We start from the raw sequence: 18,880 nt of genomic DNA, 5'->3' as shown, positions 1-18,880 counted from the left end.
ATTTTTCTCTCCATATTTTTTTTTATCTTCCTCTTCTTTTCATTTCTCATCCTTGTCTTGTACTGTTTTTTTTATCATTGTTGTTACTATTGTTACCTCTTTGTATTTTTCATGTGTCTTTGGTTCAGCATGGTCCTGTATTTAAAAGTAGTAGCTCAGTGATGTAGTCTACATTCCTGTACATTTTAGAATGAAACATAACTATGACAAATGACAGCTAGGTTTATATGTTAGGTGGACAGTAGTATACTAGTTATTAGTGGGCATTTCAGTAAGGGCCAGAAGCTTGTACTAGATGATATGCATATTGAAAAATGATTTGATTACAGTGCAGTATGTGAAATTTTGACTGATCATCTGCTTTTAAGCAATCTTGCTGTAGCAGTTCAAAATTGTATGTACTTGCATTACGTGATTAAGAAAGAAAATAACAGATATCTGTCTACAATTTTTAACCGAGTTTAAAGTATGCTGGTTTAGATGTTATTAATCAACAGATAATCCTCACATATAAAGTTTAAAGTCAGGGAAATATTAAAGGATTATCAATTTGAAAGAAGTTGAAGTGTGTGTTATGTCCCATGTCTGACATTACACCACAGTGTAAGAGCACAGCAGTATTAAGAAAATATTAAAATGATGGCCATCTTTTGGATTTTGCTCATTAAGCATAATCAAATTAATTAGTACTCTGAAAGCTGAAATTAGATATATTATTCTTAAACCATTCAGATGTAAATACTTCATAAATTCAGCGTAGATTAATGTTTTCCCATATGCAGAATGTTGTTTATTCATGTGTGTATGGATTGCATTAAAATATCTTTAGCTTGCTGTAATGATTTCCCATAAATAACCTTAGGATTTGGTGAGGGAAAAGGCTGTGACCAATATTATTGTACTGTATTGTATTGTCAAGTCCTTGTATTTATTTTCTATTTAGTAAAGCTTCTACATCTGATCAAATGTAAGATTCTTCATATTAATCAAAATACTTGTTTAAATTGGCTAAGTACTCTGTTCTTACAAATGGCATAGGTTTTTCCCCCAGAAAGTACAGTATCAATTCTCAACTGCTGTTTGATGTCACACTCTTCTTTGTTAAAGATGTAACTTTTTATGAGATAAAGATGATCAAACTTTTACCATAAAGGAGCAGTTATTTGTCAACAAAATCTGAATTATAAGTGGATTCTGAATGTGGCTAAATGTCATGCTTATGCAAACTTTTCTTGTTTAGAGCAGCAATGTAAACTGTAGGTACCAGGAACTTAACTGTGAAATGTAAGACAGGGTTTATGAAGGGCTTGGATGCACTGGAATAGTAGTCTTGATGGTTTTAAAGAACAGTTCAAGAATTTTGTAATATCTGTGAAATAGATGAATAAATTAGATAGTAGCCTCAATAAAGAATGTAAGTAGATAATTATGTATCTGTTGCCTGACCCAGACTGTTTTAGCATGGCCTTGAAAGAAGGCTCTACATAGTGTTCTTGCAATTCCCTCTATACACTTCCTGGTCATTATTCCATTGCATTGAGGATCACATTCAACCTATGTCTCGTACTTTGTGCCTTTAGCCCCCTTCACTAAGATGGCACACTTGACAGATTTTTTCTCGCCAAAGTTGAACTATTTCATTCAGCTGAGGGCAGTGTCTCACATAGAATAGGTTAGACAATTGTCTTTTCTTATTAACGTGCTAATGCCCTGTCGCTCAATTAACCTTTTCCGAAACCACATTGCATACCAGTATTAGTGATGAAAAGATACAAAATAGTACAAACTTGAGTCTTACAAGTCCCAACTAGGCAAATAAAGTACATCCTCCCCATATTCCCTTGTTCTATAAAAGTCAGACTTCCTAACTAGCAGCTTACCCAAGTCCCCCCCCCCCTCACCTGCCCCCAAAAAACTGTTTAGTGCCATGCAAATAATGAGAGGGTACCCAAGGCATAGAATGCTTACCCTGAACATGTGAGGAACATCACATCTTTTTTGATTCACGAATCAGCTGTCTAAAAAATTCATGCAATTTCCTTAAAATTATTATAATTGCAGTCTGTGCATGTATGGTTGTAATGGGGTGGCTGTTTCCTCTGCTGCTCTGGGTGTTATTATTTCAACAGGTAAATCAACAACAATGACTTAATTTAGTATGAGGAATAATCATGACCCTGGGTATATCATTAGTCTAAGCAAAATCCTCAAAGTACAGTCAGTGTAACAGTAGGGTATAAAGAAGTTCTTAATTGTTAGCATTATTGGTGACCAAACCCTGCCTGGTTACTTTTCACTCCAAAAAGCAAGGGCTTTCTAAATTTGGAGCTATTGATTATAAATATGGCTTGGTTCTTTGTTATAAAATCTGGTTTTAATGACTTCATTGCTGGCAGCAGATCGCTCACAATATTCATAAGATGTCAGCTACTCGCCTGTGCCTAGTATTTTTCACCCATTATTGTGGATATATTTCGTATGTAATATTGTTCTAAACTTCTTGGAAATTATTTCACTGCTGAAAGAATCATCTAGCATACATTAATAATTCTAGATTCTCTAAGAGACTGCTGTCACCCATAGCCTAACTGACATGATCATTTTGCACTCAGCACCAAAAGCAAGACATGCTGAAAATAAAAACACTAATTCACATATCACATATTTTATGGTTAAAGTGTGGGAGTTAGTGAACTGTTCATGAATTGTGCCAGCCTTACTGAGGGGTGATTTGATTTTTTCACTTATGTGAACAGTTGCAATTTTTTAGTCATAGTGAAAACAGTTTAGACCCAGAGCAGCTGGAGGGTTCACAAGACATTAAGAGAGAGTGAAAAAAAATATCAGAATGTCTCATTTCTGTTGACATTATACTTGGCTGTATTTTCCAATAGGCACCTCAACCTTTTGAGAATTCTTAGGCTCATGAATAATGAGTTAAGTGAGAATACTATGAGGGTGATTCAACCCTGTAAATCATAAATTTGTAAAAGAATGGAGAACCATTGACACCATCACCACGCTGTGTTTTTTATCATCCTGGTGTGCTTTGTGGGTGACCAATGGACAACATTCTTAGATCTCTCTCCTGTTTTGCCTTCATAATTATTTTACCACCAACTGAATACATCATTGATTGTTTCTGATATATTTTTTCCATTTAAAATACTTGGCATTTCATGGTACAATTAATTTTCCATATTTAGCTTCAGTCATATATTCTGATATATATATATATATATATATATATATATTTTTAACAATTTGCAATTTTCTTCTATTCTCCTTGTGATCTTTGCATCATCAGCAAACATATTAGCATAGCTTGTTTTTCCTTCCATCATGTTATTTATGTAAATGAAGAACATCAGATCAATTGCGGCACTATCCACTATATCCAAGCTGATGGAAAGATGAGTAAGAAACATCTCTATGTCCATGAATAGTTGCTAAAGGATATCATTACTATTATTGTCCTTGTTCCCATGTCACAGCTCATGTAGCCCTTATCTGTGCAAGTGTTTCATCAGTAGTAATCAACAATTCTATATTTGGGGACTTGCACAAATCATATTGAGGTAGTAAAGAAGATATTTAAGGAGGGTAGCAAAACAGAATGATGTCTCAAGTTAATGGTGACCAGCATTCCTTTTTGAGGATTACTTTCCAGTTACATGAAAGTGGCAGTTGCCGACAAGATTGACGAGTTAAACACCATATGAGGACTGAGCCTTTATTTGTACGACGTTTTGTGGTACTTGAAAAAGCTGTAATAAGCGAAACATCGTACAAATAAAGGCTCCGTCCTCATGTGGTGTTTCCAGTTACAAAAAAAATCGTGAGTTATTTTATTCATAGGGGTGTTACTAAAGTTTCTAAAATATGAACTGTACAAGACATGCTGTCAGTACCCCACATGGGGCTTCTGTGTTTACTAGGTTTTAGGCAACTTTGTGTCTGCTAGAGAAAGCTAGGTTGGTATATTTTTCTCTTTTTCTCGTATTCTTTTTCACTCCTCTGTTGTCAGTATACATATACACACACTATAGTCATCATTACATTATGATATTACCATACTTTTTTAATATCTAGTGTCATGAATTTTGCCATGGAACCAATGACAGGTACCTGCTTGTGGTGGTTCTGCAAGATGGGTAGTAGAACTGCCCATTTTCAGTTCGAAGCCCAATAACCTGTTGACCTCCATCAAAAAGTGCAGCCCCAAGAGGCTGGCACTCAGTCTTGAGACTGAGCCCAGGATCTCTCACTTTAAATTTCAACAGTATTTCTTTCACCTATTCTCACGAGGAGAGCTGATAGTCAGTGATTGATCCCCCTCGTACTACTTTTGGCTAGTGATTCAGAAACAATTCCACACCACTAAAACACAGACAACAGTTCAAAGTTTCTTCCTGGAGAGATATGTGGGAGGGTCCAAGGATTGTTGCCTGCCGCTATGGATCTGTAGGCTTTACACTCGGTGAAATTCAAGGCAACAATTATTATTATGAATTTTGGCATTGTAATGTGGGTTTCATCTGAGAATGAAATGATGTTTTATATAAGTGATTTTCTTTAATCACCCATAAATTAATTTGGATCTTATCTAAAGATACTGATAAAGACTGGTTGACACAAGACATGAGTTCACTTCATGTCAGTTCCATATACAGATTAATGAGCTTATCATTTGTGTTCCCAGAAGGATCCCCATACCATAGTTATGAAAAACGTCCGAGGTGGCACCAAGATGCTGAGACAAACCTGAAACCATCAGCCTCGTACGAGTATCAGTAGAGGAAGAAATAAAGAAGAACATTATAGAAGAATATAATTGGAATAGATCTAAAAGAGAGTCCATATGATTATAGTTGTTAAAAATGTTAATCCAAGAATACATTAACAAATAGTATTAAAATGAAAATTGGGGACATTTTGCCATATACAATACATGATAAATTAGTCATAAATAGTTAAGTATCCAAAGGAGCTAGCATTAGATGTGGGAGAAAATTGTAAAAAATATGAATATCAAATTGTATTTTGTAATTTTTCTAAAATCTCAAGCCTCATCCATACCAGTAATTTAGGAAAAGTTTTTGGAACCTCAGATCAATGAGGAACAAGTTTGTATACTGTTTAAGTAATTTAATAAAGATGATATGCAGCTATGAAACTTAGATGATTTTTGGTTCAAGAAGCTGTTGGCACATTTTTGCAATACAGCATTTCTTGCAACAACTTCCTGTGTACAAAATTTTCACAATTGGAATATATGTACATTTATGAAATTTGCACATATAAGGACCAATGACGGGACACTGTATCAGGTGGTCTATGAGACTAATAGGAGAATTACTACCCCACAATTTACACCATTTATCTTCAAATCCCATCAAGAAGGAGGTGCAGCCCCAAGGGGTTGGCACTTGATCTCTTGACTGGGTCCAAGATCTATATCAGTTCCAACTGGTTTTGGTCTTTTTAATGAAAGCTAGCAAGCAACTGCTCTTCTCCTCTTCCACCTACCAGCTGGCAATATAGACACAGACTTGTACTAATACGACACAAACAAAAATTCAATGTTTCTTCTTCTTGGAGAGGTCTATGGGAGGGCCCAAGGAATATTAACCAGTGTAGGGACACAGGTTTCTAGTCAGTAAAACTTAGAAAGGATATCAGGATGGTAGCAAGTGACTAGTGACAGGATTGAAAAAGGGCATGGTACCAATTCACAAAGGAGGAAGGAAGGGGATGGTATTGAATTACAGACCAATGTCCTTGATCAGAACAATAGTAAAATTGTGAGAAAGGATCAGTTGGTTAAATGTCTTGAAAAGTTGCACATTTTGGCAGGCAATTCAGTTTCAGGAATGGAAGATCATACGTGTCAAATCTATTGAGCTTTTACTCGAGAATGGCTGATGTGCTGCAAAAGAGGGCTAGGTGAATTGAGCATACATAAATCTAGAATCCTTCCATAAGGTACTTCACCAGTGACTACTACAAAAATTGTAGCATATGGGAAGATGGACAAAATATTTGACCAATTTCCACCACTGGACAAAAACTAAATTACTAGGTCCCATTTTTGTTATGCAAGAGTCTTCATACACACCTATCTTTTCCCATCATGTTATAGAAGTACAACCAGCTGAACGTAGCAAAAACCACAGCACCTGTACCTCAGAACACATACACACTTAGATCACAAAACAAAGCTCCAAAACTGACCCTAAAACTGTACTCCACCCTCACTTGCCCAGACATCAGCCTATCCAAAAAATCACTCCCACAACAAACAAAAGCCATGTTATCATAGCTGCATTCAGGCCATCACCCAATATTGAAACAAAACCTACACAAAATAGGCCTGGCCACAAACTCAAATTACCCCTAATGCAATATCCACACAAAAGACACAGAACAGCTCATCCTAGACTTCCCCAATCTTGAAATATCCAAGCAACAATATAGTATTTCAGTGACTTGTGGGTCAATCCAATGGCTATTGTCAATTACATTGGAGCTGTGAGTGTGGGTCTCCTGCAAGACAGACTTAGGGCAACGGATTGATTAATTGATGTATTCATTCATTTGAGTTGGCTCTAGTATCATTTTCCATCTGGGTTATCTGTTTTGAATCTTTGAACAAGATTTTGGAATTTTTCATACTCTAATCTTTGAATCAAAAATATTTTGATTCATGGTCTGGAACCAGTTCTTTCAGGACTTGGGTCTCTACTTCTCTTATTTCTGGTGGTAATTTATTCTACTTTTCTTTGGGGTTTTTGGAGTACCATCATTATTCCTGCTGATGTATTTAGTTAAGTATTCACGTGTCTCGAGGTGACCATTTTCCTTGTATTTTTTCCCAGTTAACTTTTTTAGTTGTAGTTTGAACTTTGCTACTACAGTTCTATCTTTTTTTGGGTGTCATGGATTGCATTGGATGATGTGGCCTGAATGGATGCTCTTCTCATCTAATTCATAAAGTATTCAGAATGGATGAGGGAGGGGAGGTTGCCATATGAAAAAGTGGTGGAGGCAAATCAGTTCCAGTTGTCAGACCCTGCTGAGGAAGTGATGTACCTTACTGCACTTCTCTTGAATTCAACCGTGTGGCAGGGGCATGGATGACCTTTTATTCATGAGAGAGGTGTTAAACAAATTTTGAATCTATGTTCCATTTACCAGTTTTAATTCCAACCATACACCTCATCAACATCTGTTTACAGGATATCCATTGATCCAGCATCTAGTATTCTCTTCCAGTTTAACTTCATATGCAAACATATTCATGTTGCTGGCCATTCCCTCTTGTCAGGTCTTTATGTGTACAGGAAACAAAATGGTGCCAGCACTGATATCTGTGGGACTTCGTTACTTGTGTGTTTTATTTTTCCATCGACACTCTTGCATTGTATTTCATTCTCTGCCTTCCCCACTATACATATTGTGGAACTGGTCTAATGCACTGTGTCGTGTATCCAATTATGTTACATGATCAAGGTAATCTCAATATCTTACTTTTTTTTTTTATTAAACTAATTTGTTTCGAGTTCAAAGGATAATAAGGTTTTGAACAAGCAAGATTAAATGTATGAATTTTGTCTTGGTCCTGTAAAACCACTGCAGAGTGCTGATTTACCCGAACACAAATTTTAAATTTTTCCCAAGGGTCATTGTATTACCAAGGTGAAGATCAATAAATCCAACTGGCCTTACATAGTGAAAATGAAAATACACTTTGTAACACAAAGCTTTTTGGTAATCAAAAGCTGATGGGTTCTAAAATCTCAATTGAGAATGACATATGCCTGCAAACATTGAGACATGGGAAGGTAGGAGATTATCAATTCCACCTCTCCTTCCTACAGAATGTTTGAAGAATTTGTATCCACTCTAATTACTACCAGAGTAACTACAATGTGCAGTTTATTTTGGTGATCCCAAAAGTAACGAATTATGAAGTGTATGTAATATGAATTACTTTGTCGTTCTCAGTCCAAGATGATGCAAACTGCATAACCTACTATTTTTCATATAAGCCTTCAAGTTTAGAAGCTAAGCCAAAGGGACAGATTCCAGTGATGGAGAAGGCTGCCCACGAACAAGTAACTATCACTGAACAGACTGTAAAAGAGTGTGAGGATATTGAAAACAGAAAAAAAGTGTCCTGACAAAATTTAATCCAAAATTGTTTTGTCTGCATAAAAGGGTATTTCCTCCAAGGGGATATACTAATCAATTTCAAACCCACATCCATACAGAGGTTGTGGCATTTTATCTCGGTTGCATATACTGAAGAAAGTATTCTTCCTACAGTCTTCTAATAAGGTTGTCACAGATGAATGGCATGCAGGAAGAATGTATACAGCCTGCAGTCTCTGCCACCCAATAATATCATTCCATCATAGGATTTCGTTAGGTTGATGAATCATCTGCCCCATATTTTCAATTTCCTTTGTGACCAACTGGGATTAGTGATGAAGACTGGTATCTTAAGTGTCCTCAGCACAGATGACCTAGGTAAATACACCTTGCATGTGCAGACCAGAACTCTTTCAAATTCTAAGGCAGCTTCATGAATTTTACTTGAGATGTTTGTAGCAATTTATATCATAATGATCACTGCACCATCATAATTCATTCCACCCCTCACCTTCCACTACAATTAGTATTTCCATTTGGGGAATAAATGAATTTGCTGCTGTTAAGAGACAGAAAATTATGATACATCTAACATACCAAGGTTAATCAGAAACGAGAGTTATCCTTTGGGAAGTTCTTCCTGCCCCAAAGCATTACCCCACATTGGTCCCACACTCTAGTTAAGCTAGAGTAACACTGCACACTTTCCAACATAGGATTTAAGTGCTATGTTCTAGGCTTTGGTTCTTGGTGCCCAAATCACCCCAGAGGCCTTTTTTTTTAAACAAATTATGCAGACTAAACTGTAACAAGTTTCACACAGGATCATGTGTAGTATATACAACTAAATGGGTACCCTATCCCCATCTCTCACTGCAAATGCTGGTGACTTGGTTGCAATCAATGGATTTTGATTAGAGTCAGCAGTAAGGAGATCTTTTTAAATCTATATGCATATATTGATGAGTGTACTAAAACATCTGGTAGAGGTCTGCTGTGGAAGGCTGTTAAAAGAAATACTAGAGGGCCAGACTGATTCTGCAGAAGAAGGAATGAAAGTCATGTTGGTAATTTTGTGTACCACAGAAGACACGTGATGTTCAATATCATGAGGTGTTTAATGCATCAAGATTAATCTCTTCTTCTGTAACATGCATTCAAGACAAAATTGCAAACCTAAATGAAAAGGTTAGCAATTACACATGTGTATTCTTACTTTTGAATTATTTTGATATAAAAATGATATAAATAGAAAAATTTCTACATTATGGGCAGTAATAGTTGAGTGTTCCATAGCCGGGTTACACAATTGTAAACTGAAGTATGACAATAAATAAAGAAAATATATAAAATCCAGGTTACACTAACCCAGTGACCTGAGAATCCGGTTTCACTTAACCGATTTTTCTTTCCTGCTACATGTCGCACTGTTCTAATTGTTTAATTACATGTGAACCTTTTTAAAGAAATATGTCTACCTTCGGAGTGCTGTTATGCAAAATTTAAAAGGAACCGTAGCCCCAAAAAGTAGATATGTCTCAGTGTGCTGTTCACCTACAGATGTTATTTGTATAACCTTTTACTGTTATCACCAAAACTACAATGCATTCTCTGCTGAAATAAAATGTTTACCATATTGTAGTAATGAATTGCCTTGAAAAGCAAATTATAGTTGATTACCAGTATTTAGATTTATATATATGAATAACGACTGACTGACTGACTTGCTCTCTTTCTCTCTCCCGCTCTCCCTCCTCCTTCTCCCTCTCTCAGTCTTTCCCTTTCTCTCTCTCCTCTGTCTCTTGCTGTCTTGTTCATTCTCTCTCTTTCCCACTCTCTTGAGATAAATAAACACACGCAGACCATACAAGGAAAGAAAGAAAAAAATGGCCCCGCCCTCATTAGAAAAAAGAATGAGGTATGATATGATTGCTGTGTTTGAATCATTGAAAGCAGTGGACAAAGCTTACTTGGAAAATCTAATTTGTGATGAGAGATCAAAGAAAAAAGTGAAGCAGACAAGGTGCCAGAGGGTAACAAGGAACACAATTTTCTATGCAGATGCACTAATTTATGGGATAACTAAAAATAAAAAGAATCAGAAGTGAATTTGAGAACATTTAATCAAGAGGAACCCCATGAGCCTAGGTCTTTGCATGTACATTATAATTAGTTTATTACAAGGTTGTGGGCAAGACGTATAGAACATTGGTAGATATAGAAACAGCTTTTCACTTCTTGAATGGAGAGATGATGAAAACACTAGAGCCTACTCCACACCAGATTAGGATGTGTAGTATTTGTAGTCATCACACCAAACAGAAAATAAAAAAATAAATTGATAGAATAAAAAGATCAGCAATCAAATTGATCTCCAGCTTAGCAGAGTAGAAATTAGGTGCATCGAACCTGCCATAATTAAAATAAAGAAAGAAGTGACATGATTAGTGTTCAGGTCAGTGAGAGGAATAAATAAAACTGCTGTAATCTCTTGTTTTGAGACAGGATGGTGTCATGAAATCATGTGAATAAAGTGAAAAACCACTCCCTGCCTAAAGAGATCTGTCAGTTTTATCTACTTGCATTAATGACCTGAACACTACTATCAAGTTACCTCCTCTTTCTTCCAATAATGGTAAGTCTAGTGCTTCCTCCTAGTACATTTTATCTGCAAGGATGGGGACCAATTTAGTTGGTGCTCCTCGCATCTCAATCTTGCCTATATCCTTAATAGTGAAGAGACCACACTACCACTGCATATTCTAATGTAGAATGGATCAAACACTTTAAATGTTTGCCATAATTTGGTCCATGTAGTGAAATACTACTGTGTATGTTTCTCAATAATCTACATTCCACCCAGAATTTGCTCTTTTTCAGTACATTTCATTTGCATAAATACAATTAGCTTAATACATACAAATTTAGCAAAACAAAAGTAGAAAAATATAATTAATCTAAAGTCTTGACTCCAGAGGCTGTATCACCAGCTTAATCAAGAATTGAGATGCATGAAAAGCAAACATGAGTAATATTTAGCCATTTTGATGAAAGGGTTATGAAATCATTGATAAATCAGTGCCTCAGTTTAAATTTGCTGCAGTAGAGGGAGTCCCCACAAAAGGAAAGATGTAATTGAGAAAAAATATAAAGAACTATCATCAAATGAATTCCAAACTTACAAGATTTGCCACATACAGGAAGGCTGGAGACACTGGGTGTAACATTATGGGAAGAATGAAGGGAGATGATGTAGTATACATAATTATAACATGGGATTCGCTGTCATACCTACGTGTGCTTACTCATACAGCACCTTCTTTGCACTATACTCCCATATATTTTGTGTCTTCATCTTATAATCTGGTCTGAGCCTACTTAGATAAACACAAGATGATGTAAGAAAAGCAGGAAACTGCAAAATGCTTAACGGCACACTTAAGGCAGCTCTGTAAGCCCACCCATAGGGATTACCATTTGCCACATCCTACCTCTCATCCAGCCTTTTTTTCATACTTTAATCACTTAACCACCACTATTGGGAATGTGATCCACCTTTCAATTACCTTATTTGGGAAACTGATTAAGTTTCCTAATGTATCCTCTTGGTGCAGCTAATGCTTCATAAATGTTGATCTTTATCTGTGAATTCCCTAGATGTTTTGTATTTGTGAAAAGTAATCAAACTGGTGTCGTATAGTTATATACGGTAAATATTTCTTTGTACATATTAATATTCAGCTAAGAACATGTACTAATGCTTGCATAATAACTGTGCCAATATTCTATGATAAAATTCTGTTATTACCTTAAGTAATCAGTTCTAAAGTTCTAAACTAAATGTGATATTGTTACTTGATATCTGTTAGCAGTGAATGAGAGATATAAAAAAAATTTACATGTTGGATAAAACCATAGAAAAAGGTTGAAGACTGCTGGTTTTTGAATATAATAAAATTTACAAAAAAGAAAATTGGAATAAACTTACGAAACTAGATAACTCACTGAGCATTAGAATGAAAATAAATTTGAAAGAATAAAGATTTATAGTACAATAAATCAGTCTTAGAATTTTGTGATGTTGTCATCCCTCTGGTGCATGCAGAAACTGCTTTGTATGTCAGTCTGGTGCTAAGTAAATATGCAAGTGCTGTGTTTCCTCTTTTTGCCAAAATGGACTTTCATGAAAGTCTCATTTTCTGGAAATCCAAGTTTTTCATCAGGTATAGGATGTTTGTTTTTTAAATAATTATTGTGTATTTAAGGGATTTCACAGCCCAGTTATGTGAGATTCTGAAAAAGCTTGATATTTTGACCACTACTCATATGAGGTCTATGATGGCCTTTTGCCAATGCACCCTCCATTTCTAATATTTTCCTACCTAGTTTGAGGTTCTCTCGGGAAGATTCATCCAACCTAATTTCAGTATGATTGCAGATTAGCATTAAGATACTTGAACAGGAGCATGAAGAAAAAAAAGAAAGAATAAAAAGAAAAGTGGTAACATACTGCCATTATGCAACTCAACTATAGGAAGTAGTCTTTCCTCGTGTTGTCATTGTCTGGTTTTGGGAGCCAACTCTCATACATGAAAAAATGGGAATAAGGCATGTGCACACATCAAACAAACACACATGGCTCATGGCGCAGTGGTAGAGTTCCTGGCTGCCACTACGGTAGTCCGAGTTCGAATCCTGCCCAGGGCTGAAATAATTTCAGTATCGCTGTACTGCATGTCGTTGCTCCAACTCTTGTGGGTGGGGAGTTGGGGGTGTGTGTGCATGTAAGGTCACAGCATTACCCATAGATCAGTCATATATGAGCTCTGAGCTCTCTTCCAGGAGGGAAATAGCTGTTGATCATGAATCCAACACGTGATCCAAGACCATGGTGAATCACACACACACACACACACAAAGTAGTCAGAGAAACCTACAATTTACTAAGATCAATAAAGGTGGCTTTTAATTACTTGGATGAAGTAATGGTAAAAAGAAAATACAAATCACACTAATAAGAACAAGATTGGAGTATGCTGTGACACTATGGACACCCGGTATAAAAAAGAATACAAGGAAAATAGAAAATATCCGAAGAGCAATGAAAAAGATGGCCCCAACACTTTCAAAATTGACATATGAAAAAAGATTGTCTAAACTGGAACTACCAACCTTGGAACAAAGAAGAGAAAGAGGCAATCTATTGGCCATTTACAGAATCATGAAAGGCATGGAAGTCCTTGACAGAGAAGACTTATTAAAGTGGGATACAAGTAAAACAAGGGGACATGAAAAGAAACTCAAAAAGGATAGTTATAGAAGAAAAATGAAAAAAAAAACAGTTTTCCACACACAGTGATGGGTGTCTGGAACAAATTGGATGAAACAATAGTGTGTGCAAACACCATACAAGAATTTAAAAACAAACTAGATGTGAGATACAAAGATGGGTCATTACAAGCATAGCTCCCCTTCCTGTATAATACAACTAGGTAAATACACACACACACACATTCATGAATTTAAAAGCAAACTAGACACTGCAAGATACAATGGCGGGACACCACGAGCATAGCTCTCCTTCCCGCAAAATACAACTAGGTAAATACATTTTCTCTGAGTCACATTATGTTTTCTCTACAAAGAAGAGTTGCTAACCCGTCCCTTCTCCTTGCAAAGCATAGTTGAGTCTCCTCACTTATGAACCAAAAGATGGAAAACTATGAAGCCATTTTCCTTGATCCCCATATTAAACAAGAAACATTTACAAACCAAAAGTTTATAATGAAAACCAAGTTATAATCAAAGGCCTACATTTTTGTATTCAATTGTGTTTGTGTTTTTTCATTCATATGTTGCTCTTACCTTTCGTGTTCTTAATATCACTCCAGTTCTTCTTCCATTTCCCTCATCTTTGTATCTACTCTCCTTTCTGTCATGTTCTATCATTTTTGCCACATAAATTCTTGCACTTTTCCTTGCCACTTCTGTGAAGGACCTTTGGGCCTGTCCAGTGATTGTTGCTATTACCTGGGAATAGTGGATCTTCTGCATGAAAGACCTGATGCAACAGATTGATGGATTGATGATTGATCCTCTCCATTAATTTTGTTACCATTTCTCTCCATTATTTTTGGTCTTCTCTTGCCTCTTCTTCTTATTTTTTTTAACACTACTGTATTTAGAATCTTATCTATTTCCCTCATTCCACTTTATTGTCTCAACCTTTTTCTCATCCCATATAACTTTCTACATAGGTTTTCCAAACACTTAGTTGTATGCTTTTTCCAGGTCCACAAATATGTAACATCTTCCTTCCACTTTTTATGTACTTTTCATTCATTTAAAAGTAAACACTTAATTCATGCATCATCTCCCATAGGACCAGTGATGGGTACCTGCTTGTAGTAGTCCTGTAAGATGGACAGCAGAGCTGAACATCTTCAAAACATGTCAACCTCCTCACTTGAGGAGGTTGACACTTATTTTATGGACTGGGTCCCAGATTTCTATCAATTTCACCTGTATTTCATAACCTTTTCACACATGGAGAGCTTACAGATGGCAACTATTCCTGTCCTCCTACTATTTTCAACTGATGGCACAGACGACAGTCCATAGTTTCTTCCCAGAGAGATCTGTGAGAGGTCCCAGGGACTTTTGCCAGCCATTATGGGGCTGAGTTTTCCACGTAATGAAACTTGAGGCAACAATTATTATTAGTATATCATTATTATTATTATTATTAATACTATTATTATTATTATTATTAATATTATTGTCATCATATAGATAATTATTTCCTAATTTCTAAATCCAATCACTTCCAGGCCCATGTTCTTTTTTCTTTCATCCTTCCTCCTACTCTCTACTTCTCTTACTGTCCCTCTACTCATCTTCATCCATTTCCCCCTCCTTTACTCCCTCATTCCCTCCTGTCTCTCTCACTCACTTCCCCTTCTCCCTCTTTCCCTCCCTCCTCCCTCTTCCTCCCTCCCACCTCTCCCTCACTCCCTCCTTCCTCTTCCTACCACCATCCATCTCTCTCATAATTGCACCAGACATCTTTGCCATGACCTTCAAAATGGTGACCACTTTGCAATTCAGGGAAGCCAACATTTCTGAGACCATGTTCAGTGGGGGTGAAAATGGCTTATTGTCATTATTATAGCCTTACTGAAAATGTAATGTGTTAAATAGACTTATTTGTTGTGAGTTACATTAAATTATGCAATATATTGTATAAGGTATTGCTAATGTAACAAAATACTCATGCACAGAGTAGTATTCTTAATGTCTACGTAGTAAATGTGATGGTTTCTCAACTCAGTAAACTGTGTAATAGTACTGTATGTACAACTGCTCAGCAAAATTATATTAATTTGATGAAGGTTTTACATTTTATTGTGTAATAGTATGTACAACTGCTCAGCAAAATTATATTAATTTGATGAAGGTTTATACATTTTATTGTGTAATAGTATGTACAACTGCTCAGCAAAATTACATTAATTTGATGAAGGTTTATACATTTTATTGTACGTACAGGAATTTTGTGTGCCGCTGTGGCGCGCTCGGCTACGATTCTGCTTCGTGAGTTAGAAGGCTCCGGTTCTGTCCCCAATGGCTTACGGTAACTGCCACTTGCCTTGGCTGTCCATGCACAAAGGACAAAGGTGACGGATTTGGCCGCAGCTAAAAGCCTCCTGGCATAAGCTCCTTACTTCACCTTTTCACAGGATTTTTGAAAACTAAATTTGTAAATATTATGATTAGTTCAAGGTGCTTCGTTGATGGTAATACTCATTGTAGCACAGACATAATCTAGTCAAAGATCCATCAAATCATGTAGTAAATTTATATACCATAATACAGCACTAGTACAGTATGTGTAACTATTTCTGAACCTTTTGACATAAACTGTATTACTGAATAAGATATATAATTTTGCAATGATGAAAAAATTATATTCAAATAATCAGTTTATGCCAATTTAACATCTGCATATTTGACAAAAATAAAGCTTGTTTTTTGTTATAGTGAAATATTGAGACTAGCTGTATATAAATTGACACTATACTATCATGTAATGTAATACAAGCAAATTGATTAAGGATTAGAAGAATTCTGTTTAAGTTTGCGCCCTTCCAAACTGTTATGCTTGATAAGGTCATAGTTGTAGCTAATGCCAGATGACTGCATTCAGTTGACATCAATATCACCATAGTGAAGAGGCTAATATATGCAATACTTTTATTTTTATTTTTTATGCCAATTCTTTTATACATTTACTTGTTTTTATTTTGCCAATAATTTAGAACACTAATTTCTTCACAAGTACAGATTTCCATCATAGTCATCAAAAACCTGTAACGATGAAGTTATGCAATGTGATATTATGTAAATGCACAATGTACCCTGTCCAGCTTGGAAATTATTATTAGAATCAGTATAAAAAAAAAGTAATTATATCAGTACACCCATAGTCTGTATAAACCTACCCCATAGTGTAAGCTTATTTATTTTATTTTGTTTACAGATCCTGTGAATAAATAAAAATGTACATGTAGTTATCTTTGAGTCAATTCCTCCTTTTTAGGCAATCCAAGTACAGGACTTTTATTGAAGATATTTTGGAAGGAAGTGGAGAGTAAGTCAGGTAAAGGGTTCAGCTGTATATTTACTAATGGAAGCGAAGGCAGTAAGGGGAAGGGTAGATTATTTCAGGTTTAATGAATGTAGAGGAGGATAGAGAGGCTTGACTGTGGCAGAGGGGGATCTCAGGAAAATGATTGATGGGGCTGAAAGAAAGGAGATACAATACATACATGCATACATATACCAAAGGCTTTTTCCTCCTTACACGAGAGGTAGCCAATACATGGGAGGTAGCCAACACGGGAGATACAATGATCATTGAAAGAAATGAGAGCTGGAAAGGCACCTAGGTTAGATTGTTATCACATGGAGTGTCTGATGAAGGGAAGAGTAGTTATGGTGGAATGGCTAGTGAATTTGTTTAATACATGACTGAGGAAGGGAAGTATTCCAATAGATTGAACAAATATGAATGTAATAGTTTTGGAAGAACCATTCTGTTGAGTGAAGTCAGTATGGTGTATGGAAGAGTGTTTAATGAGAAGAAATAGTTGGGGAGGAGCAATATGGGTTTAGGAAAGGAAGAGGGTGTGTTGATCATATTATTGAAGTAAGATATGCAAAAAGTTTTTGGTATATTTTCTGGGCTTCCATTGACTTGGAAAAGATGTATGACAGTGTTTATGAAGAGGTATTATGGGATGCATTATACAGGGGGAAGTCTGTTGATGGCATTCAAAATTATGAGTAATAGAGTTTGTGTGAAGGTAGGGAGTAGAGAGAATGCTTTGAGGTGAAAGAAGGGCTGTGTCAAGGTTGTGTAATGTCACCATGGTTGTTCAATGTGTATATGGAGGAAGGTAAATGCAAGGGTGCAATGCAGGAGTTTGGAGCTAATGAGAGTGAAGGGAAATGGGATGTAGATCAGTTGTTTGTGGGTGATGCTCCACTTGCAGCTGAATCAAAGGAGATTGATGCAGTTAGTGACAGAGTATGGTAATGTATGTGAGAGAATAAAGTTGAAAGTAAATATAGACAATAGTGAGGTATAAAGTGTATTAAGGGTCATGGTGGCCATGGATTGAATGTGAGTTTAAAGGATAGTAGGCTGGAGGAAATGGAAAGCTTTAAATATTTGTGGTCTCATATAGCAAGGAATGAAGGTGAATAATAGAGTAAAGGAAGCAGATGGGTGTCTGGGGTGAATGAAGGGTGTCACGAGAAGGTTAAGGTTATTTGGGGATTAATGTAAAGACGAAGCTGTATGAGGTAGTGGTTATATCCACAGTGCTGTGTGAAGTATGATGGGGTTACAAAGATGAATAGAGTAAAAAATGCAAGGTGAGGCAGAGAGCAGAGGCATAAAGAGAACAGGCAAACAGAGTTAGTCAAAGGATGCCAAGATGGTATGGACATGAAAATAATGAGTGAAAAAAAATATGATAAAAATAATGTGAGAAACAAAGGTGGGTGGAGTGAACATAAGGGGAAGACCAAGAATGAGGAAGATGGACAAGGTGAAGGGGGCATTGGATACAAGAGTGTCTCAAGCAGGGAAGAGTGTGCAGACAATGGAAATGAAAGGAGAATAGTTGGAAATGGATGAGACGATGTGGCCTAAAGGAATTTCTTCTTGTGTACTCTGTATATTTCTGAAATGGATGAGGGGTGAGGGGGTTGCCATGTAATGAAACAATGGGGATGATGCTATGTCCACAAAGAGTTACGAAGGGAGGGACAACAAATGAGTTTTTGGATGGATGTAGAGTGGGTGTATGGTCTGACTTGATTACCACCCTAATACAGGGGAAGTAAGCAATGATCCCATGAAAGCTTCTGTTGCTCTGTTGTTACACTTATTCTTCTTTAACATCAAGGTGAGGAGCATACGCCAGGAGGTATGTAGCTGCAGCCAAACTCACATTTTTTGTCCATGTGCTCAGATCACTGAGGCTGGTAACAGTCGCTGCTGGGAATTGGAGAGAAGTGCACGACTCAAACCGATGACTAGGATGATGTGATACATGCACCCCTCTGACTGCACCACTAGTGAACATTCATCTTAAACTAACTAAATGTATTAAGATTTAGATTTATTTCTCCTGAATAATTCATACCATTTTTCCAT

At 36.4% G+C, this 18,880-nt stretch overlaps 1 protein-coding gene across 4 annotated transcripts in view; it reads left to right on the top strand.

The window, feature by feature from the left end:
* The window catches only part of LOC143040680 (constitutive coactivator of peroxisome proliferator-activated receptor gamma-like), a 53,355-nt gene extending 36,625 nt beyond the window's left edge, over nt 1–16,730 (top strand). For 2 of the 4 annotated variants that reach the window (XR_012967739.1, XM_076211952.1), the window contains one exon: nt 15,703–16,730. Coding sequence is in view for 2 of the 4 variants with exons in the window: in XM_076211952.1 (XP_076068067.1) it covers nt 15,703–15,791 (89 nt within the window). In the remaining 2 variants the exon portion in view is untranslated. The other 2 variants (XR_012967738.1, XM_076211951.1) reach the window with 1 other exon arrangement.
* Nucleotides 16,731–18,880: the final 2,150 nt, after the last annotated feature.

Source organism: Oratosquilla oratoria, chromosome 29, assembly GCF_046742065.1.
Source record: "Oratosquilla oratoria isolate Oo_2021 chromosome 29, ASM4674206v1, whole genome shotgun sequence".
Classification (NCBI taxonomy): domain Eukaryota; kingdom Metazoa; phylum Arthropoda; class Malacostraca; order Stomatopoda; family Squillidae; genus Oratosquilla; species Oratosquilla oratoria.
The sequence above is the reverse complement of the archived record's forward strand: the minus strand, read 5'-3'. Positions and strand labels throughout refer to the sequence as shown.